The sequence below is a fragment of the Sminthopsis crassicaudata genome, chromosome 1 (assembly GCF_048593235.1).
Source record: "Sminthopsis crassicaudata isolate SCR6 chromosome 1, ASM4859323v1, whole genome shotgun sequence".
NCBI classification, from domain to species: domain Eukaryota; kingdom Metazoa; phylum Chordata; class Mammalia; order Dasyuromorphia; family Dasyuridae; genus Sminthopsis; species Sminthopsis crassicaudata.
Window position 1 is genome coordinate 512951954 of NC_133617.1, and position 23106 is coordinate 512975059.

General features: G+C 37.5%; 1 protein-coding gene across 2 annotated transcripts in view; it reads right to left on the reverse strand.

The window, feature by feature from the left end:
* Positions 1–7986: 7986 nt before the first annotated feature.
* The window catches only part of DCAF12 (DDB1 and CUL4 associated factor 12), a 117351-nt gene continuing 102231 nt past the window's right edge, over positions 7987–23106 (reverse strand). The window contains exons 8-10 of one of the 2 annotated variants that reach the window (XM_074281653.1): positions 11022–11100; positions 10735–10913; positions 7987–10226 (exon numbers count right to left, since the gene is read on the reverse strand). In XM_074281653.1, coding sequence (XP_074137754.1) covers positions 10219–10226; positions 10735–10913; positions 11022–11100 — 266 coding nt within the window. In that variant the 3' untranslated portion in view covers positions 7987–10218. The remainder of the gene's footprint in view (positions 10227–10734; positions 10914–11021; positions 11101–23106) is intronic. The other variant, XM_074281652.1, reaches the window with a different exon arrangement.

The following is a 23106-nucleotide window of genomic DNA, read 5'->3' on the forward strand; positions in this document are numbered from 1 at the left end:
ATACTGATCAGGGCAAAGACCAATGGCATATGGGAAGTATGGTCTCCAAAAGGTCGTCTTTGTAAAAAAAAAAAAAAAAAAAAATTTGTTTTACATCAACAAAATTTTTATGCTATCCTTCCTCCTTTTCCTTGCCAAAGAATTATCCTATATAATAAAGAATATTTTAGGAGGAAAAAAAAAGATAAATTAGTAAAACAGGAAAAGATTGAAAATATTTGCATGTCTAATACCTGCGGGTATCCCACTTCTATAAAAGGTAGAGTAGGAGTGACTTGTCATGTCTCTTCTTTGGATCAATGCTGGTTCGTTCTTTGCAATTTTGCTACAGTAAGATTAAGGAAATTATTTTTTCTTTTTTTAAAGATCACCAACATTTTCCTTAGCATTTTTTACATTCTATATAACAAAAATTTTTCAAAGATAAAAAATGATCAGCAAAATTAATTGAAATTATGCAAAGCCTTACAATATGTGCAATGCAACACATTAATGTTGCAAATGGGTGGGATAGAGTTGTGGTTTCATTTCCCCTCTTAGGGATGCTTGTTTTTTTGTAATTTTGCAATAGTCACTTTTAAATATTTTGTGGTCTTTCTACTTACACAGCTTGCTTCTGCCTCTGCATTACAACAATAGAAATAAGAAGATACCCATTGTTGTATCAGTCAATATTGGTCAGAAAGGCGTGTTGATTGAAACAGCAAAGGGTATCTTCCCATTCCATTGTTGTACTTATTGTGTGTACTGTTTTTTTGGCAGTGCTTGCTGAATTCATGCTGTATCAATTTATGTAACTTTCCATGCTTTACTGTACTCATCATCTTCATCATTTTTTACAAGTCATATTCTATTATATTCATATACCAAAATTTAAGACATTCCCCAACTAACTGGCATCTACTTTGTTTACAATTTTTATCACAAAAATGTGGCTATATTTTGGTGTATATGGGGTTTATCAATAACCATGTTGGGGTATGAGTTATATTTTTTGCCACTTAATTTGAGTAATTCCAAATTATTTTCCAAAATGGTTGGAGTGATTCATGGCTCCACTAATAATGCATCCGTGTGCCTATCTTCCCTCAATGCTACCATCATTCTCATCTTTTATCATCTTTGCCAATTTGTAGTATATGAAGTGAAACCTCAGGTTCAATCCAGAGGTCTTACTGGGAATTGTGCAAATTTTTACTGTCATCAAGGGCATCAAAAAAGGCTTAGGAGTGAAAGTGAGGATAACTAGGAGAGACTTGGGTTGTGATCAAAAAACTCAGTCTTAACCTGTTACTATCTTACAGGGAGACTTTTCTCTACAAAGGAATTGCAGGATGGGTAGGATTTTACCACCAAAGGATTTGGAAGATAGCAGAAGTATAAGTGATTTAATGAGTTATTGGAACAGTAGTTGATGATTGATAGAACGAGTTAGGGCCAAGGAAGAGCTCCTCTCCCCATTAAATTACATCAGTGGGGGGTGTCTTTTTAAACTAAAATTTACTTTGCAAAACCAGGTGAATCAATTAGAGATCCCAGACAAGACTTATCATTTATTTCTTTTTTAGTGGCTAATATGGTGAGTTGTGCATACCCTGCCCCATAAAGAAGAATCCCCTTTATAATCAATTCCCCGACAAGAGCCAACAAGGGTTGAAAATTATTAAAAGAGAAATTCTACTATTTATCAGGAACAAATGGACCTCATCATCTTGGCAGACCCCCACTTGAATGTTGTTGTCAGTGGTTATTCTATGATATATCACTGTAAAGGGCAGACCTGGGCAGATACCCAACAAGTCAGATTTGAGTGAGACACTGAAATAGTCCCAGTGTCTATTTAGGGAAATAGGGCTGTACATACAAGCTCATTCCAAAAGTGGAGGGTATTATGTCTGTCCTTCCCACTAAGCAGCTTTGGATATACCCCTTGGAACATGTGATGGCTGCTTGCAAGCCTATGGGAGCACTAGTAAAATGTATCAGGATATCTGGGACTAGGGGAATAAAAGCCCTTCTGATCCATTCAAGTTTAGGGTATCTTTGCTGAGCTGGCGTTGTGTAGCAAGGGTATAGCTGCTTCACAGTGGTGTATAATCAGGATGGGTGCATGTGGGGAAAAGACATGAGTACTTTTCAGTACCTGTGAAATGAGGATACTCACAGTTACTGTGACAGGGTCAAATGTAAATCCTTGGAGTTTCCGAAAATTGTCATCTAGGTAACCTCAAACAATATCAAGTCTTGGGATAGGGGATGAAAGATATTTTCTCCTTAATGATGGAGATAAACAAAACAAAGATGGAGTATTTTGCTACACTAAGTTCCCTTATACTGTCCCAAATTTACAAATATTTGCAAAAAACACTTGGGATAGTGCCTGATATACTGTAGACACTTAAATGCTTATTCCCTTCCTTCTCTTCCCTTTCCAGTGTGGTCAATGAAGAATGTGGGGAGGCTCCCTAGGGGATAAGAGAATTGAATAAAGTTGCTGTGCCTAACACTGTGGTTAATCCTGACCTCAACAACATGGCAGAGCAGATGACCCAGTTCTCAGAAGCATAGTATGGAGTTATCATTGTTTTCATGCCTTTTTTTCTCTTCCTGTGACTAACACTGGTTAGGGACTGTTCACTTTTTTCCTGGAAGAAGTTTCCTTGCTGTCCTTCCTCAAGGTTACCTCTGAAAGAGACCTACTTCCCTAGGACAGCAGTGTGCATTATATAGAATAACATGAAAAGGGGAGAAATGCATAAGGCTGAAAAGGCCAGCTGAGGCCAAGAAGGGCTTTAAAAGCAAGAAGAGTTTATTATATTTGATCCTAGGGGCAATAGGGAGCCATGGTAGTTTAATTAGTGAGGCAATGATATGACTGGACCAAAACTTTAGGAAAACTATTTCTGTAGTTATGTGAAGGATACACGGGAGTGAAAGATGGATGTGAGGCAAAGTGACCAAATGAGGAGATTATTGCAATAAATCCACATGAGAAGGGATGAGAACCTGAACAAAAGTGGTGGTTATCTGATTAATGGGAGCAAAGAGAAGTGAGAGATGTTAGGGACATGACAAGATTCATGATTTAAAAAAAAAAAAAAAAAAGGAAGTTATTGCAACTTTAGCTAATATTAGGAGATCCATTTCCAGACCAACGTATCCCTGGTCAGAGAGATTCAGCTTTGAACACCATATTATAGGAAAGATACACTGAAAAAAAAAAAAAGGTTAACAGGCTTCAAAATGAGTTCCTATGAGGACTAGTTGAAGGAATTGGCAATTTTTGGCTGTAGAAAACTTGGGGGAATCTTATACCTGTTTCTCTCTCACAGGATACCAAAGACATCTTATAGACTGTTCTCAGTTCTTAGCCTTCTTCAAGTCTGTGCAGCATGATGTTGTTGATTACCCTTCCACTCCTGAATTCTTTTCTTTAGGTTTGGGTATGCAGGTTCCCTCTTCTTGGTCCAGGCATATGGAATAGTGTAAGTGAAGGCAGGAAATTCCAAACTGTGTTTCAGGTTCAGTGTGTACACTAAATTAGTTTGGCTGGAACAGTGTTCCTGGGAGGAATGAGTGCCAATAACCAAGAAGTGACAGAACCCTTCAAGAAAAGGTGACCATTTCATCCCAGACTTCAAAGTGCTGGGAGGAAGGGAACACAGGTGATATCCAGGCATGTATGCTATGAGTTCTAAGAAATATCAAGAAGTTCCAAGAACTATAAGCATAATCCCAAGACAGCCTAAAAGGGATGGAAGATCATACATAACAAAATTCTGACAATATGATCACTAATGATCCAAAGATGAAAAAGAAGAGAGTTAACAGGGTGGATTCTAAAAGGCATTTACTATTAGAGGTAGTAGGATCAGTCAGTATATAAGAAAGGTAACAGGAATCAGAAAGTCAACATAATTTCACTGAGATCGAATCCTCTTAGACACTTCATTTTTTTGTTGTTTGCTTGCATTGTTTTCTTTCTCATTTTTTACCCTTTTTGATCTGATTTTTCTTGTGCAGTATGATAATTATGAAAATATGTATAGAAGAACTGCACATGTTTAACATATATTGGATAAAATGCTGTCTAGGGGAGGGGATGGGTGGAAAGGAGGTAGAAAAGATTTGGAACACAAGGTTTTGTAAGGATAAATGTTGAAAACTATGTATATATATTTTGAAAAAGCTTTAAAAAAACAGAGGATAGAGTCAAGATGGCTGGGAGTAGAGAGATTTTTGTCTGGCTCTTCCTGGTTTCCTGTAGAATTAATACCAGATCAAGCCTGACTGGGTTTTGGAATGACAAAACCCACAAATATTTGAAGTGTAACAAATGTCCAGCAGAAAATATTTTGGAAGAGCTTCAGGAAATTGAGCAGGGGTGATGCAGACCAGTGCAGGTGCAGTGCAGGGAGGCCCAGGGTAGAGAGGCCTCCATGTTCCCAGGAAAATATAATGGGAGGCTCTTATCCAAAATACAGCAACATTGGGTATTCTGTCCTGATTCAGAAGCCAATGATCAGTAGACAAGCTGGGAGACCTCCAATATAACTACAGATGGCAAATAATGAGCCCTTGAACCCCAGAATAAGTGAGATGTGGTCATGCCCAAGCAGCATGAGAAGGAAGCGAGCAGCCATCGGCCGCAGGGCAGCATGAAGCCGCTGTCCTCTGTATAAGAAGCTAGGGCCAATTTCCCTTTTGCCCTAAGAGCAGACCTCGACCTTTAAAAATGAGCAAAAAGTCAAAGAGTTCTGACCATAGATAGCTATTATGGAGACAAAAAAGAATAGACCTCAAACCCTGAGGACACTAAAGGCAAAATGTCTCCAGATGAAGCCCCAAAGGATGATGTGAGTTGCTCTCCAACTCAAAAGACTCTCTTGAAAGAATTCAAAAAGGATCTTAAAAAAGTTAGAGAAGAAAAATGATGAAAGGAAACGAGAGCTTTGGAAAAGGAAAAACAGAAATTGTCTGAAGAAAATCACTCCTTAAAAAATGGATTTGGAAAAATGAAAAAAGAAAACTAAATAATAGAACTGGTGAACTGGAAAGAAAATCCAATGAACAAAACAATTCATTTAAAAGTTCAATTGGTAAAATGCAAAAGAAGGTTAAAAAAGCTAACTGAAAAAAACAATTCACTAAAATTTAGAATTCAACAAATGGAAGTGAATGAGTCAATGTGATATCGAGAATCAGGCAAACAACAACAAAAAAAGAAAAGATAGAAGAAAATGTAAAATATCTCATAGATTTAAAATAGATATGAGAACTGAATATTGAAGATTGTACCACAAAAAAATTAGGATAAGTAATTTAGCATTTACAGCCATAAGATGGGGATGAGTTTTGAAACAAAGAAGGGAGACAATTTCAAAGGATAACATAGATAATTGATTTTATGAATTGAAAATGTTTTTGCATAAACAAAATGAACACATCTAGGATGAGAATGGAAGCAATCAATTGGGGAAAAATCTTTTCATCAAACATTTCTAACAAGGATTTGATATCCAAAAAATAGACAATGTTCGGAAATATATGATCAAATATCATCATTTCTTAAATGGCCAAAGTTATGAAGAAACAGTTCTAAAAAGAATACTCTAGATCACTAATAATAAGAGAAATGCACATGAAAACCACCCTAAAAGTTTTATTTCAATCAGATGGATTGACAAAGAGAACAAAAGATGAGAAGAGTAAATGAAATTTAGGAACTAGAAAGACTATAACAAGGGATAATGAAAAATGACTTAGGCATCTTGAAGCAACTTTCTCCTCCTCTGAACTCAAGGCATTTGAGAATGGCATCAAAGAATAAAGACAAAGGCCTCTACTGGAGGGGATACTTTAACTAGTGAATGCTCTGAGTAGTACACAGATGTAGGAAAGAGATTTAGATAGAAGTAGCAAAAGAAAACTATACCACACAAGGGACTAGAATTAATCTACCTCTAGAGTTGCTCCTTTGGTATATCAGCAACCTTGCCTCACTCAGTTTTCTCCTTTTCTTTCCACTTCCTTGACTGCATAATCAAGGAAGAAGTATTTTTAAGTGCTTCAGGAAGATGATGACAGTGTCCATTATCTCTAGTAGCAAATAAGACAAGGATGGATGAGATATGGCTGTTTAAATGAAGGAGCAAACTAATGGATTTGAGATGAAATTCTTTTCATTTTCATGACTATGATATTGAACATGACAACTGCTTGTGGCACTTGTGGGAAGTTGTACCTTACCTAGAGATTGGTGGGCTTCCCATATGGCTATCCTTAATAGCTCTTTCACTGTTGAGCACCTGACTCAACCACTTGCTACATAAGAAATAGATTTTGTTGCCAATGTTGCATTCCAGAATTGCCAAGTCCTTGATATATATTGAGAAGTAGTCTGTCCCTTGATCAACAAATTGTGTTGAACTTATATTTTACAACTCTGTAATATATTTCAGATTATTAGATTGTAATATATTAGGAAAATATGTACTAAATATAGTGGTTGCCTAGGCCCACTTTCCACTGATAGCCAGGGACCCCACTTGACTAGACCCCACTTCTGCCTTCTATATAACTGGAGGGATTAACAATTTGTTTCAATTGCTTATAATTATTTTAATCATATTTCTTGTCCTACATACTCTTTTTAAGCTTCTGAAGTTTCATAGATCCAAAGCCTCTCACCATTCCATTTGCCATGTTTATCAGATCCTTGAGGCCAAAAGGGACTCAGATTTTTTTTTTCCAGTTGGCAAGTAAAATCTCTGTAGGACCTATGTGACAGCTCTCAGTCTATTTCACTGTCATTTCCTATACAACAAAAAATTTAAAGCACTACTAAAAGAGAAATAAGAACAAAGAAGATATTCATTGATTGAGTAATCACTAAGCAAACTGTAGAACACGTTACTGTTCTGTAAGGAATGACAAAGATGCTGAATACAGAGAAGCAGAGAAAGATTTACATGAAACTAATTCACAGTGAATTGAGCAGGATCAGGAAAACTACATGTGTTAATACAATGACTACAACCATGGAAATAAAGAAAAAGAATAACCACTACACACCAAATGCTTCAGAATTATTAAAAAAAAAACAGGCTTAGCCTTAGAAATGGATTGTTCCCTTTTCATTCTGCAGAGGTTGAGGATCCATGGATATGGAACATAGCATATAAGAAAAAATTTTCCCAAGGGTGATATGTTTTGAATTTTTTCTCTTAATCCTTTTTTTCCTTTTTAAAAATATTCTTTGCGAAGCAGCTAGATGGCACAGTGGATAGAGTGCCAGCCTTGAGACAGGAGGACCTTAGTTCAAATCTAGTCTTCGACACTTCATAATTTGTAGCTGTATGACCCTGGAAAAGTCACTTAATCTCAATTTTAGCAAAACAAAAACAAAGACAAAAAACATTCTTTGCTACTGAGAGTGGGAAGGGAAAGAATATTATAGGATGGAAAAATCCAGGTGATATAAAAATACATGAATAAAATATATTTTAAAAAGACATCTACTCTGGATTCTGAATTTTGTGTTTTAATTCCATTCTTAATGTTTAAGGGAAATAAATAAAGGTTAGTTGAATTTTCCTGAAGAATCCTCTTTCTTTTTCTTTCCCCCTGGGAGTGGTGGGTTTCTGCTTAAAAATTCTAGTCTATTAAATATAATTTCTTTCTATTGAGTATCTGTGATAAATTGGGTTTTGAGTCACTATTCTATGTATAGTGCTATGGATTCAGATATTTCTGTGTGTAAAGCTAACTGATTTAAATAGGGATAAAATACAATACATGCCTTTGGCCTGAATGGTACTGTGAGGTCCCACCATTAGATACTTCCATACTTATTCCAGTTCCTAGGGTTCTAATTGGACATGAACACCAATTCCTAAGGACTTGAGAAGTCTATCTCTCTTCCTACTGAGGCCCTCCCTCTTTCCACCCTGTACCTTAGTTTCACATACACTCTCTCACACCATATTGCACTGGAATAATATTTATTTTTTTTTCTTGGCAAAAGTCAAGTGCTACATTTTTAAAAACAGAAAATCCCAAACAATCAAATGCATTACCCATCACAGAAGAGGGTCAGGCAATAGTACAAAATACCGTACTTGATCTTTTTTCTTTCTTTTTTTTTTTCTTTCTTTCTTTCTTTTTTTTTTTTTTTTTTTTGGTTACATGTATTTTTTTTTCCTTTAAAGTGATAGAAGTTCTTTGAGAACTAAGTAATTACAGCCTGTAGTTTAATACTAGGAGAAAAAACAAATTAAGACAGGTAAAGATTTGTAGCATCTAGCATTTTGCTTAATTCCCTGTTGATAGCACCTATTTCTCTAGGTTACAAAGTGAGAAGTCCACAACCATTTTAATGGTGTTTCTGTCATATGTCATGAAGTCAAGTGCAGACTTTTAAGCAAAATAACTTCATCTTCCAAACTCCCTGGGCACAAAGCATCTCTACATAGCCTCTTCTCATTGACTTGGATGATTGAGGGAGAAAAGGGAGATGACAGTTCTTATTCTCAGGGAAGTGTTTCTGGCAATTAATTGGAGTAAATGCTCAAAGGAAAAGAGGAAATCATCAAATCAAAGTAACAGACGTTGTTTGCAACATGATGAGTGTAAGAGCAGGGAACAACAGAATTACATGGCAAGTTTGTCACTGCTATGTTCAAAAAACATACAAATTGTTAAGGTGGGGGAATGAAATAGGAAGAATGTTCCTATTTACTAATTACATCAATGCTGCTACATGCACAACACTGCTGGCCTGCCCTTCTGACCCAGCAAGGATGAGGAGCACTCAACTGAGTAAGCCCTCAGCCATGGGATTCTGGGCCAACACCCTCCCCCACCACACCAAAAGACTAATATTAAAACACACTAGGTACACACTACACACAGATACTCAGTCCCCATCCCCAGATTGAACTTGCTTCTGAAGGGAAAATGAAACCAAACTAAACCAAACCCATCAAGGTAATTAGAAGAGGGAAGGAAAAACAAATGAAGAGTTTCCCCAAAACCAAAGGAGACCCCAGGTCCCTTTGGCTGGCTGCAGGCCCCTAATTTGGATTTTTTTTTTTTTTTTGAAAAGGAGGAAAGAGGAGACCTAATAGGAGGTAGGGAAATATGGCATAATCCAGTATTTGAAACTTCTACCCCTTTTCTAAAAACTCCATCAGAGGCCTTGACATTCTAGAGAAGCAAGAGCAGGCCAGGGGAATGGGAAGTGATATATGGGCAGAAGCCTTCTCCTTAGGAAGCGTAGGGACAAGAGGAAGGGAAAGGAAAGAAAGCTTTTACCCCCCTGGAAACCCTAGAGGATAGGGGAACCCCAGGAAGGGAAACCCTGACATAGGGCCCCAGGGGATGCCTATAATCTTTCTCAATGGTTTTTCTGGGTGATGGGTTTTTTTTTTTCTGTTTTTGTATACAGTGTCATCAGACTTGTACTTTAAAAAATAAGATAAAACCAGTCCCAAAGCTGGATTCTGTGGATAAAGTAGTTTCTTTTATAAATATTTTAATTACAAGTAATCCTCACTCCATGTAATTTCAATGACACACATAGTACCTGTGTGCACACACACACCCACACACACACCCACACGCACACACAGCCCCCAAACTTTCACAGAAAGTCTGACAGCAACCACATTAAGTATAAAGGAATCCTACCTCACAACAGCAAAGTAGGGATGAGTATGACTGTGTCAGCCTAAAGCAGAAGCCAAATAGGGGAAAGTGTGTGTCTCTTAAAAAGGAAATACAATATGGGATTAACAAAAAAAATCCTTTGGATAAGAAGCAAATAAAAAGCCAAAAAAAGTTTTAAAGCAAAATTCTGATTGCCAAAGGAAAAAAAAAAAAAAAAAAAAAAAAGAAAAAGCCACTTTAGACCAACGTACGGAGGCTGTGTCAAATGCCCAAGTCAAAAGCAAATTCTGGTGTTCCAATAAGACAAGGGCATCACACAATTGAAAAATGAAAAGAAGAAACAAGGAAACTGAAGATGGAAGTTAGTGTAAATCTCTGCATTTCAGAAGAGTTATTCATTAGCTCCAGAGCCCGGCATAGTTCCCATGGAGCCCTGAAGGAAGGGGACCTCCTGCCACAAAGAGTTTCGTTCCAGACGAGTCGTAGCAGTGGGTGTAAACAGCATTGGGGAAGAAATCAATGTCTGAAAAATAATTCCTCCAAGTTTCATCATGATTCTGTTGGGAAAAGGAGGAAAAAAAAGCGTCTGTTAGCTCCTTTGTGCCTCTTTAAGGAAACGAAAGTCACAGGAGATGTATTATTTTACAATCACAAGTAGAGCCAGGAGACGAGCTCAGAAGAACGAATCTATGCCACCTGGACATAGGAGTATAAATCCAATTCTATTCTGGTTAGTACATGGGCACAAAAATTCAAATGATGATGTTTTGTATTAATGTTTTACAGCAATATTCAGAATATCTGCCCCTGGGTAAAACATTTAATTTCTCTTAGATTTAATCTTTCCCATATTTATAAAATGGAGACGACAATTTCCACACCTTCCTTGATCACAAATTTGAAAAAGTAAATCACAGAATAATGATGAAGGGGTCCGACTCACTTATTCTCTTTGCTCCTATGTGAACAATAATATAGCCAAAGCATTCAAAAGGGAGCTACTTTATTGATGTTGCCCAGGCCTCCCCCCAAGTCCAGTTTCCCTGAAATGGAAGGCTCACTCACCAGCCAGCCTTTGCCAGTGGTCAGCTTCAGATTTTCCCCTGCGAGCTTGGGCTTGGACCCATAGCAGGATAAGTGCTTCTCTTCTAGAAACCTCTGGGCCCGGATGTCGTAAAACAACAGGGAACCCTGCCCTGTGCCCACAGTGATGATGTGCTCGTAGAAGCTCACTGAACGGATGCCTGGGGTCAGGGGAGAGAAGAGTGATCAGAGAGACAAGGAATCATCTTCAAACATGCTGCTGAAAACCTATGATGATTTTCTCCTGCCTGTTGTATCAAATCTGATACCTTATAATATGGCCTTCTGAGATCATCAGAATGTGCCACTGAGTCAGTCCTAAGGGCCATCCAGCCAATGATGATGTTTCTAATGGGAAACCAAAGGATACTATGTCAAAGAGAATAGTGATACTCTTAAAAAAAAAGTCTCAAAATACAAGTTTCAGGCACATCTTTAACTTTCCTTAATAACTTTGAGATTGAATGGTAGATGAGATCCCTAAGTCCTTAAATCTACGTACGTAGCTTTATGAATCACTGTATAAAGCTGATTTTTAATTGCCACAAAAGATTGTCATCACGTTTCTAGGGAGTTATTAATATAAACTAATGAGACTGAGTTCTAAAAACAGAGCTGATATATTACTTAAATAAGAATCCTTTAAAAGCATTACTTCTGGAAGGTTAGTCATTTATAAATTTATTCCTAGTCACAACAGTTTTTGGAACTCTTCTTTGGGAACTGCTTGGGAGTTCACTTATAAGCCAGGTAGCAAAATCAGATATAAAGATTATGCCTTTTTATTTTTTAAAAAATAATTAACAAAAAGGTATTCTCTAGCTCAATTCCCTATTTTTGTATAGCAGATAGGGCTATAAATGACTCACAACATTTAGTTAAAAACTGACTACTTTTTCAGATTGGCTGCTATTGAAGTTATTCAGAAGGATGCCTTCAAAGTCAATTTTCCGAGTCAGAAAGGTCCTGACTAAGGGCAATAACACTAAGTCTGTGGTCTTCCAAGGAATAAACAAGGAAGGACAACTCTCACCTAGATAAAAAAAGTTCAATAACAACCCTACAATGACATCACTGTCACACCTTTTATATTACATTTATTCATTTAACAATTATTTAATTAATGGCAACCATGTATGAGACATTATCCTAAGAATTAGTACTGGTAGAGATATAAAGACAGAAAAAGTCGTAGTTCCTGATCTCAAGAAATTTACAATTGATTTTCATGATTTGCCATGGCTAAGAATTTAACACCTAGAAGGTCAGCTTACTACTGATAAGCTTCTCAGTACTAAGGTATGCTGGTCCTTATACAACCAACTTAAATCTATTTCTGTGATCACAGGGAAGAAAAATATATAAACATAATGACTAAAATAAAAGGCAATATTAAGTGCTGTCAATTATCCTATAAAGCTTAGACTGAGGAAAATACTGATGAATCAGTAAGCTCAAGAAGGCTTGTAGGATATTAACATTTGAATTGGGCCCTGAAGATGGAATTTTTAGCAGCTACAGATGGAAGATAATGGCATTTATCAGGTAGATGAAATTGCATGAGCCAAAGCACAGAACTAGAAAAACATAAAAAGGGTTTCGGGAAAATCCAGTCTGGCTACAATGAATGATTAAGTACAAAGAAAAGGCAGGAGATAAGGCTAAAAAGGAAAGCTGGGATCATTTTGTGGAAACCCTTAAATATCAATGTGTACAAGAATGAGATCAACCATAGATATGAATAGAAAATAAACAGAAGTGATGAAGAAAGGAGAAAAAAAAAAGCAAGAGGATGGGATAGATCAAAGAGAATTCTCAGATTTTTTAGTCTGGGTAACAGAGAGTAGTGGTACCATTGACAAAAAGGAGGAAATCAGGAAACAGATGATTTTATGGAGAAATAAGTTTGGGTTTTAAATAAGTTGAATTTCAGATGCCACATGGATATAAAAGGTAGAAATGTACTTGAAAATATGAGATTGAAACCTGGAAGATGGTTTACTGAAAAGACCGATTTATCTTGGGACTTTATCCACTAAGGGGGCAATGAAGTTATGGGTATGGATGAAATTAAAGTAGAAAGACAGAATTTTGGCACTTACAATTTTCAAAATGTAACAAACTGAAAGAATTCTCTTCTATTAGCAAGATGATTATTCAGCTTCTACTTGAACACTTGTTCAAATGAGAGAATTTGCTAGGTAATATAATAAAATGATAGTAATAATAACCCTTTTATATAATGCTTTAAAGTTTGCAAAATGCTTTACATACAAGACTACCTCATGTACACTTCTGGACAATTCTGACTGTTAGACTATTTTTTACATAGAGCTTAAATCAGCTTCCTTGCAATGTCCAGGTGGGCGTTGGGGTGGGACAGTGAATGAAGTACTGAGCATAGACTCAGGAAAACCTGAACTCAAAGCTGACCTCAGGTATCAGCTGTGTCTCACTGGGAAAATCTCCATTTGATTCAGTTTTCTCAAGTGCAAGATGAGGAAATAAGAGAGCTTATCTTCCAGGATTGTTGTACGCATCAAATAAATAGTTATAAAATGTACACTGTCTGGCACATGGTGAGCACCTAATAAATGCTTATTTCTAGGACTCCCCCGGCCCGCTTCCCTCTAGAGTGAATAGAATAAGAAGTTCCCCTTTTCTATGGCAACCCTTCAAATATTTTAAGGCAGTGATAGTTCTTCTCTTCCCATTCTAAATCTTCTCAACTTCCATGCCAAACATTTTCCCTTGTTTTTCATAATGATATATTTATTTTTTATACCTAATCCTGATTGTCTACAAATTTGTTAATGTCACTATTAAAATACGGAACTCAGAGTTAAACGATAAAACAAATATAGTCTGATTACCTCAGAGTGTGATAGAACTATCAGCTCCCTGGAATAGATAGATAGTAAATTTTTATTAATCTGTTTACATTGTTAGCTCAGATTGAGTCTGGGTTAACTTTATAAAAGGTCTTTTCACATGAATCAATTTGTGCTATTGACTTTTTAAGCAAGCAACACTTTCAGCTAGCTGTTTCAGTTTGTTGAAATCTTTTTGAATTCTGTCTTCTAAGCATATTAGCTACTTTTAGGTACAGATGAAGGTTCAAAGCCTTAATCTTTCTAGGTCTTAGAAAGAACAAGTATTTTTATAGACTATCTTCAACAATCCACCTCCTGGATTATTTTAAACAATCTTTTTAAAATCCCACTATGTCTGAATAATAACTGGAAAAGTCCATGGTAATCCAAGTTCATATGTTCTAGGTAAAAACAGCATAGTATAATAGAAAAACACTAGGCTTAAAGTTAGAAGATAACAATTCAAATTCTGATTCTGACACTAATCTGCTTTGAGTTGTTGGGCAAGTCCCAACCTCTCAGCTTTATGTTCCCTATTTGTAAAATGGGGATAAATACCTGTGTAATATACCTCACAGAATGGTTTGAGAAAAACCCTTTGCATGCCCAATATGTGAGTTATTTTATTATACACAGAGGTTTGTGCAAGGGTAAGTTATTGTTTGTGGTTCTGTTTCTAGATTCTTTCCAGATAATACTCAGAATCTGAGTATTAATAACTGATGGCTGTATCAACATACAGGACTGAAGTCTTCTGAAATACCAGCAATTATGGATTCCCTTTTTGGTCTGTATCTGTTATCTTATAAACTACCATCACTATATATCATAACACTTCAAAGAATCTCAAGTTGGAAGAGACACTTTGGAAATCATCTCTCTAATCTTCTGTAGTTTTCCAGATCACCTGATAATTATGTTTATGTCTTCTGTACATATACTAAAATACCTGGTTTGTGAAGAATCAAGGAGTCCTATTTTTCCACAAAACCTAAAACTTAAAATTGAGTAAATCAAAATTAAAAAGATGGGTTGATTCCAAAGGGGGAGGAAACTGTGAGAGAGGATAAAGATATAATGTTTGTGTTTCCAGACAAAGATCAGGATTACAAAAATAATAAACACCCTTTCAGACAGCCAGAAGTAGGAGAGTTCAAGCTAAAGTGGATGTTGGGGGTGGAGGGAGTGAAGTCTGGGGGAATTGGGCAAATTGGACTCAACTACAGCTAGTACAAAGCATGTATATGTTTCAATAAGTAACGTTTGAAAATTATGCCCTTTTTATCTTACTGTCCAGTTGAGGCTTTAAGCTTTCACTGCTATGTGACGTGATATCACAAAATAAGAACTTTTATACTATAGAGAGGAGACTTTTCTGGCACTGAAAAATGCAAATTTTTCTTTCTCTTCTGTCATCCTTGGCTTTATATTACACAGGCTTACATTCTCTTTTATCTATATACTCTATTCTATGGATAAACTTCCCTTTCCTCTTTGAATCTTTCACCTCACAAACTAGCTCTTAAAACTGGTGGAAACCTGGCTTCCCTCTGAATATACCCTACAATATGATTGTATCACCTAGTCCAAAGCTCTTGTTGGGCAGTTTGGTGGTATAGGGTTGAGAATGCAGAGACTGGAGTCAGGAAGACTCATTTCCTGTGTTCAAGTTTGGCTTCAGACACCAGCTATAGGACCCTTAGCAAGTCATTCAACCCTGCTTGCCCTAAGTTTCCATATCTGTTAAAATGAGCTAAAGATGGAAAAGGTAAACCACTCCAGTATCTTTGCCAAGAAAATCTTAAATGGGGGTCATGAAGTTAGACACAACTGAAAACAACTCAACAAAACCAAAAAAAAAAAAAAAACCACACACAAAAAAAAACACAAAAAACCCCCTCTTGTGACTATCATTGATTTCCAGAATACCTCTGAACTTTCTTTAATTACTTTATTATGCAACTAAAAGTCTTCCTCTTTATTCTAAGTCTTGTTATTCTCCTTGGTGACTTGATGATCATGAATTTGTGCTGAAGACAATAATAGTCTGGCTTCTCCATCAAGTGTCCATGATCTCTATCTGCACTCCATCTCAGCCACCTATAAGGGCAGTCATCCACTTCCGGTCCCTAAGGTCTTATTAAAGTTCCTTCTCTGATCATTATCTCTTACCCAGAAGCTCATTCCTGAACCTGCTCTCTGTCCAAACCCTTTTTGACTTTATTTCTCACTCTTAAGATCTGACCTCTAGTCAGCTATCTCCATAAAGCACTGAGTTCCCTGCTCCAGTATCCTTAGGTGTAAGGGCCCTTTAAATGGGCGGACACAGTGCATCGGGAGATTGAGGCCCAGAAGTATTAGGACTGCCCTTGGGCGGGATCCTGGCCATATTGAGATAGTTTCGTAATGGGTGACTCTCTCGCTGATTGGCTGTGTGTGTGACCTCACAGGCCCTATGTAAGCCCACTGCAGGCAGCAACCGCCCTCTTTAACCTCCTGCTGTTCACCCTGGCTCCTAGCCTGGGTGGCCAAGCCAAGATGGGTAGCCGAAAGAGGTAAGGATTTTGGTAGTGAACACATGGGTCTTCTGACCAGGTGTTCACCAGGGAACCAACAAGTCAGGGCATCAGTTAGGGCATTATGTGAGTAGGTATAATAAAGGCTTTTAAGATTACATGTGGTTGTTCTTGAGTGCGCTACCGGTTACTAAGCTATAGATTCAAGAGATTGTGGCCAGAGACCTTAGAAGGCCTCAGAGGAGGCGAGCCGGGTAGAGCTCACACTGCAAAGGACAGTGGTCAAAGGTGCTCTGGTGGGTCTAGGACAGACTAGTAATTGTAACTGCCAGGAGAGCACGCTACAAATGGCGCCCAACGTGGTGGACGCATCAGGAATTATCAGGTTTTGAAAATATTTAATATTCAGAATTAAGATTCTGAAAGATCCGGTAGAAACGCCACTTAAGAGGGAAGACAGAGAAGCAATATGGACCCAGGTAAATCTGGGATCAGACTCAAGGACACAGCTGAACATAATGCTTATATCAAGAGGTTAAAGAGCCAGATGGAAGATCTTTTAACAAAGATCACCACTGAAGAACAGCAGGAAGCTTGTAATCAAGCTCCACAAAGGCTATCCCCACACCCAGTAAATAGAGCTAGGAGAGGGAGCAACCTAGAGCTAATGCGTATGTATGACAGTAGAGAGTATAAAATGCCACAGCAAGAGTTGCTGGAATTGCAGGTTAAACTACAGATGGAGATAGAGAAAGAAGAAAAAGCTAGGTTACTACAGATAGAACAGGAAGAGTTGAAACCAGTGGCTGAAACTAAGGAAGGAAATAAACGAACCACATGGACTAAAGTTGTAGAAATTCTTCTTAGCATTTTGTTGGTTTACCTCCTGCATTGTTGTTTTAAGGAATGTATTGATTACTCTTTCATTGAGAAGAAGTTTAGTTCTTTTTATGTGCAAAGCTCAGGTTTGATTTTAAATCAGCCTTTGGGGAATTTTCCAATTCTTCCCTCTGCCTCACCTTCTTGGGCCAAGGGAGAAGGGGGAGGAGGAAAAGGAAGGGCGATAATACCATCAGCACTGCCCATTAATCCATTCAAAACTCCTGTGTCTTCATTTCAAAAGACAGGAGTAGGCTTTATGCCCCAAGGCAAAAAGGAATTGTGGGGTATTGAGTATAATCAGAAAAGTTTTAAAAATACAGTTCAGTTAATTTCTAAGAAACCTTACAGGGATAAGGCCTTGCAGTTAGAGAGAGTGGAGTTTTATACTTTTAAAACTGCTAGGATCGTCTTTGGAGAGTTGGAACTCCTCTTTTCTTACCTCGTGGATTTTCCACTTCCACAGGTGAGCTTGATTTCCCAACCCCCTACGGGTACTTATAAAACAGTGTTTATGTCTAGAATGGGTTGGAAAATTGCTGTTTTAATCACTAGAATAAATAGACAGTGTGTGATCTTTGACCCAGGAGGAAAAGTAATATCAGATTTATTGATTCACACTCCTGGAGTACAATTCGGTATCAGAAACTCAAACTTTGATTTTTAGGCAAAAGAATTCAGGGATATAGCCGAGTGTTCTAGTAAAGTCATTACTGCACAGACTATCCCCAAGATCTTCTCTTCTAAACAAGAGAAGGGAATTTTGGGATATGTGATTGCTTACAATTTTTAAATTTTGATTTTACATTTTAAAACATTTTTGATTTTACATCTTCAAATTATTTTGATTTTACATTTTAAAGTTATTTTGGTTTTATATTTTTAATCTATTTCGGTTTTACACTTTTAAATTATTTTGGTTTTACATTTTTAAATTCTTTGCATTTTACCTTAGCAATGCACTTCGGGCATACACAGAAAGTGCAGCTAAGTGACAGACTGACTTTTGTCTGACTTGTTAATCTTTTTGACAACAACTTTGTTTCCACTGTGATGTGGAAAGGCCTGGATGGCATCTGGAAAGGCCCAAGTTGGGCCCCGGGGACATTCCTTCCTAGGTGCAGATCCAGCAGCAGAGTTCATCCCCACCAGAGACATTTGTAACCTGGGGATCCAAGAGAAGGACCAGACAACAGTCCAGAGAGACCAGCCAGATGTCCGCAGCCCTTCAGACGCTGATGGCAGCGATGCCCCTCCTGACCGTGACCAGAGACACCAGACACAGTTCCAGTGTTGCAGCTGAAATGGACTGTTTCGGGTGATATGCAATATAAAGACTGTAAATGGACAATGGGCCTGCTTGCTTCTCCCGTGGCCACTTGCCATATGGTGGCCTGGGAAGAGGCTTTGCCCTATGCTTTCTATTGAAGGACTATGCTTTTAAATTAGTGGGTGAAAAACCAACACACCCACCTGCCATTGTTATTGAGACAATGTTACTGGACATGACTTTGCTTATGTGCACCTGTGAATCTAGAATTGTTCTAGAATTGTGAAAAGTGCAATAGAGAATTGTGATAAGCTAGAATTGTTCTAGAATTGTGAAAAGTGCAATTGAGAATTGTGATAAACTAGAATTGTTCTAGGATTGTGACAAGTGCAATTGAGAATTGTGATAAGCTAGAATTGTTCTAGGAGTGTGAAAAGTGCAACAGAAAATTGTAAGAAACTAGAATTGGTCTAGAACTGTGATAAATGTGACTAGAATTGTGACAACCTACCTCACTGATATTTGTTAACTAGAATTGTGATGTTTTACCTTGTTGACTTCCCACCTCAGTGTTGACATCCTACCTCATTGGCATCCAACCTCTTTGGCTTATTATCTCGAGTATGACTTTGATGAATGGGTTGAACACTTGGGCCACTGTTGAGCCTGGTTCTCATTGTCATACTTCTGTTTACTGATTTGCTGCTTTGTACCTCCTTGGGCATAACACTCTGTCATCTCATGGATCAAGTGAACTATAGCTGGTGCTAAAAGTTTAGCTTGTTGAGATGTGCGGTTCCCGCAAAACAAGAGAAAGGGAATTGTAAGGGCCCTTTAAATGGGCGGACACAGTGCATCGGGAGATTGAGGCCCAGAAGTATTAGGACTGCCCTTGGGCGGGATCCTGGCCATATTGAGATAGTTTCGTAATGGGTGACTCTCTCGCTGATTGGCTGTGTGTGTGACCTCACAGGCCCTATGTAAGCCCACTGCAGGCAGCAACCGCCCTCTTTAACCTCCTGCTGTTCACCCTGGCTCCTAGCCTGGGTGGCCAAGCCAAGATGGGTAGCCGAAAGAGGTAAGGATTTTGGTAGTGAACACATGGGTCTTCTGACCAGGTGTTCACCAGGGAACCAACAAGTCAGGGCATCAGTTAGGGCATTATGTGAGTAGGTATAATAAAGGCTTTTAAGATTACATGTGGTTGTTCTTGAGTGCGCTACCGGTTACTAAGCTATAGATTCAAGAGATTGTGGCCAGAGACCTTAGAAGGCCTCAGAGGAGGCGAGCCGGGTAGAGCTCACACTGCAAAGGACAGTGGTCAAAGGTGCTCTGGTGGGTCTAGGACAGACTAGTAATTGTAACTGCCAGGAGAGCACGTTACACTTAGGCTATTTCTGGCCTTTTGATACCCAAACTTAGCTCATCCTTTGCAACTTTCTTGAGCCAGTAATAGAAGAAACTAAAACAACCTCTTTGTTGACTAGGTCCACTAAAATTCATTTCTAATAATAGACATAAAAATAATAACAGCTAACAGTTTTATACAGTGCTTTAAAGTTTACAAAACAATTTATATACATCATCTCATTTGATCATCACAACACTCCTTTAGGGTAGGTACTATTACCTAATTTTTACGATTTTTAATTTTGAAGAGAAGCAAACAGGGTTAGAGAAGTTCAGTGATCTGTCCAAAGTAATACAGGAGTAAATATTTGAGATAGTAGTTCAACCCAAGTCTTCCTGAATCCCAATCTGACTGTCTTTTCAATATATACACTCTGTCAACACTGTTGCATAATTTTATCTCACATCAACTTTCCTGGTTCTCACAGCAGCTATTCCAAGTTTTCTCCTCTAGCCTTCAACTCTACTCCATGACCTTAAATCCAAGTGACTAAGATCAATCCTGAGCTCCCTCATCTTCTCTTTCTTCATATCTGAGAACCATATCTATTTTTTCCCCTCTGGTATAGTCTTGGAGGGTGAAGTGAACTAGCTTCTTCTGAAAAATATGCCCTCAATCTCAACCTCTGTCTCTGACATTTCAGACCAAATTTCAGAACTATACTCTGAGCCTGTAATTTATCTAATTTATGTATTAAATTTCCTATTACATTTAAGTAACCTGGTCTGAAGACATGCTATCACGTTTCATTTACTGTAAGGTGAAAAACTGGAAATAAGGGAAGGATTATGTTCCTAAGGCTTTAAGCTAAAAAAATGAGATCATAGTATGAGTATATCAGACAAGTACTGTGCCCACACATATAGTTTAGGTTATTTTTCTCCTTGATAACAAATATCATAACTCTAGAGTTGACAAAAATCTGAAAGGCAATAGAATCTAACTGCCTCATTTTACAAATTAGGAAACTGAGATCTCAGGAGGTAAGTGACTTACCCAAGGTCATAAAAGTAGTAATAGAGATGGGAACTGCAAATCTTGCCTTCAGAGGCACTGTTCATTATTCAAAATCAAGCTATCTTCCTTATCAAGCCTACAGTGAAATTCATCTGTCACTTTTTTGTTTCACAAAGTTTTGAGAAAGCTTCCTACTGCTTTTCCAGTATATCCACCATTTCATTTTCATTATCTGAAAGTCGTGCCATATGCAATCTTAAAAATCTCACCAGATACTCACTTTTCCAGTGCATTTATAAAAATGCTCAAGTATTGCTTCCTGGGGGACTACCATCTCACAACTGTTAACATTTTTTTTTGGAGAGAAAATTATCCTTTTATGTTATACTTTCTAAAATTAAGTTCTCTGAACATGAAAAAATTTATCCTATGGTCCCTACAGTAAGTTAAGATTTTCCCCACCACAATTACCTTTGATGCACAACTTTGGGTATCTTTTTTTTTTTTTTTTTGTAGTTTATCTCTAGGCTTTAACTATTCTTATCATTTATTGTAAATAGGCTATAAGAATCATAGATTGCAGAGTCAAAAGGTTATATTTCATTCCAGCCTTTGCTGTCTTTAACTTTGTTGAAAATTGGTCACATGCATGCTAATTTTAGATTTTCAGTGACTGAAAGGCCAACTAACCTCCAAATTAACCACTCCATGTTTGGCCAGCTATCATTCTTCTTCTTTTTTTTTTTTTTTTAATTTTTTTTTTTTTTGTTTTTGGGGTGAGGCTGGGGTTAAGTGACTTGCCCAGGGTCACACAGCTAGGAAGTGTTAAGTGTCTGAGACCAGATTTGAACTTGGGTCCTCCTGAATTCAGAGCTGGTGCTCTATCCACTGCGCCACCTAGCTGCACCCAGCTATCATTCTTAAGATGTTTTTCCTTACATAGAGCCAAAATTTTACTTCATTAACTTTTTACTGCTTTACTTCATTCTATCTTTTGAGGTGAAAAAATAAATCTAATCCCCTTTGCATAAGACCTTTTCAAAGTACTGGAAAAGAGCTATCACTGTTCTCTTTTATGTCTTCCTTCCTCTAATTCCCATATGGCAGTTTCAAGTGCCCTTACCATTTTGGTTATCCTCTATTTGTCAATATCCCTTCCAAAGGTGGTACCCAGAACAGTATAGCACTCCCAGAACAGTATAGCACTAACAGCCTTGATCTGACAAGGCCAAAGTACAAAGGGACTATCACCTCCCTGGCTGGGGATGCACTACCTTCTATCAATGTAGTCTAATATGACATTACTTCTTCTGATGCCACTTTACAGTGTTGATTTATAGCGAGTTTATAATTTGCTAAAATGACTAGGTCTTTTTCATATGGAAATCCAGTGCCATCCTGTATTTGTATGATTTTTAATTAAAAAAAATACAAATTCAGGATTTTATATTCATCCCAACTAAGTTCCAGCTCAGTTTCTTCATTATACAACCCCAGTCTTTGAATCTTAATTTAATTCCATTTATTTAACTATTTCTATCAGCTTCAAGTCATCTGAAATTAAAAAAAAATAAACATGCCACTAATGCCATCATCCAAGTCAATGATAAGAACAAGGACAGGGGCAAGTCCCTGGGATAGGATACTCCAACAGGGACTACCATAGAGTATAATATCAATCTACTGAATATATATGGGATATTGGGGTGGAATCTGCTTAGTAAACTCATTCTGAACCCACCTAACTGATCTATCATCTAGTCCACATCTCTCCATCTTGTCCACAAAGATATGAGAGACAGGGTCATGTCTTGCTGAGTCCAGATCTACTGTTTACTGCATTTTCCTTGACAACTATAGTAACCCTGTCAAAAGAGGAAATGGGTTTAGTATGGCATCCTTAGTTCTTAATGAACCCATACAGGTTTATCACCTACTCCTTAAGAGTTCAGAAATTGTCCTTTTAGCACCTTGTTCTAGAATTTTTCCTAAATTAATATCAAGTTCACTAGTTTGTGTTTTGAAATATTAGAACAATGTTTGCTTGTCTCCATTCCCTTGACATATTCCCACCCCACAACTCCCTTTTCTATGTTCTTTAGAACTACTGAGAAGAGTTTGGCAGTCACACCTGCATGTTACTTCAGTACCTGGTATCTATTTCCAGTAGCCAACCATGGGCACTATAGTGCTGCTGAGGTCTTTTGAACCTAAGCTTTCCTAAATACAAAACTACTAACATCTGAAACAACTTACCTCATACAGGGTTGTTATAACTATCAAATGAGATAACATTTGTAAAAAATGTTTTGATAGCTTTAAAATACTATACAAACGTGTGGTAATATTGTATTTTGCCATTATTACTGTTTCTAAAATGTATTAGATTAGGAAGAGGGAAAAAGTGAGAGTAATAGAACAGGATGGAAAGACAAAGATAAAAATAGC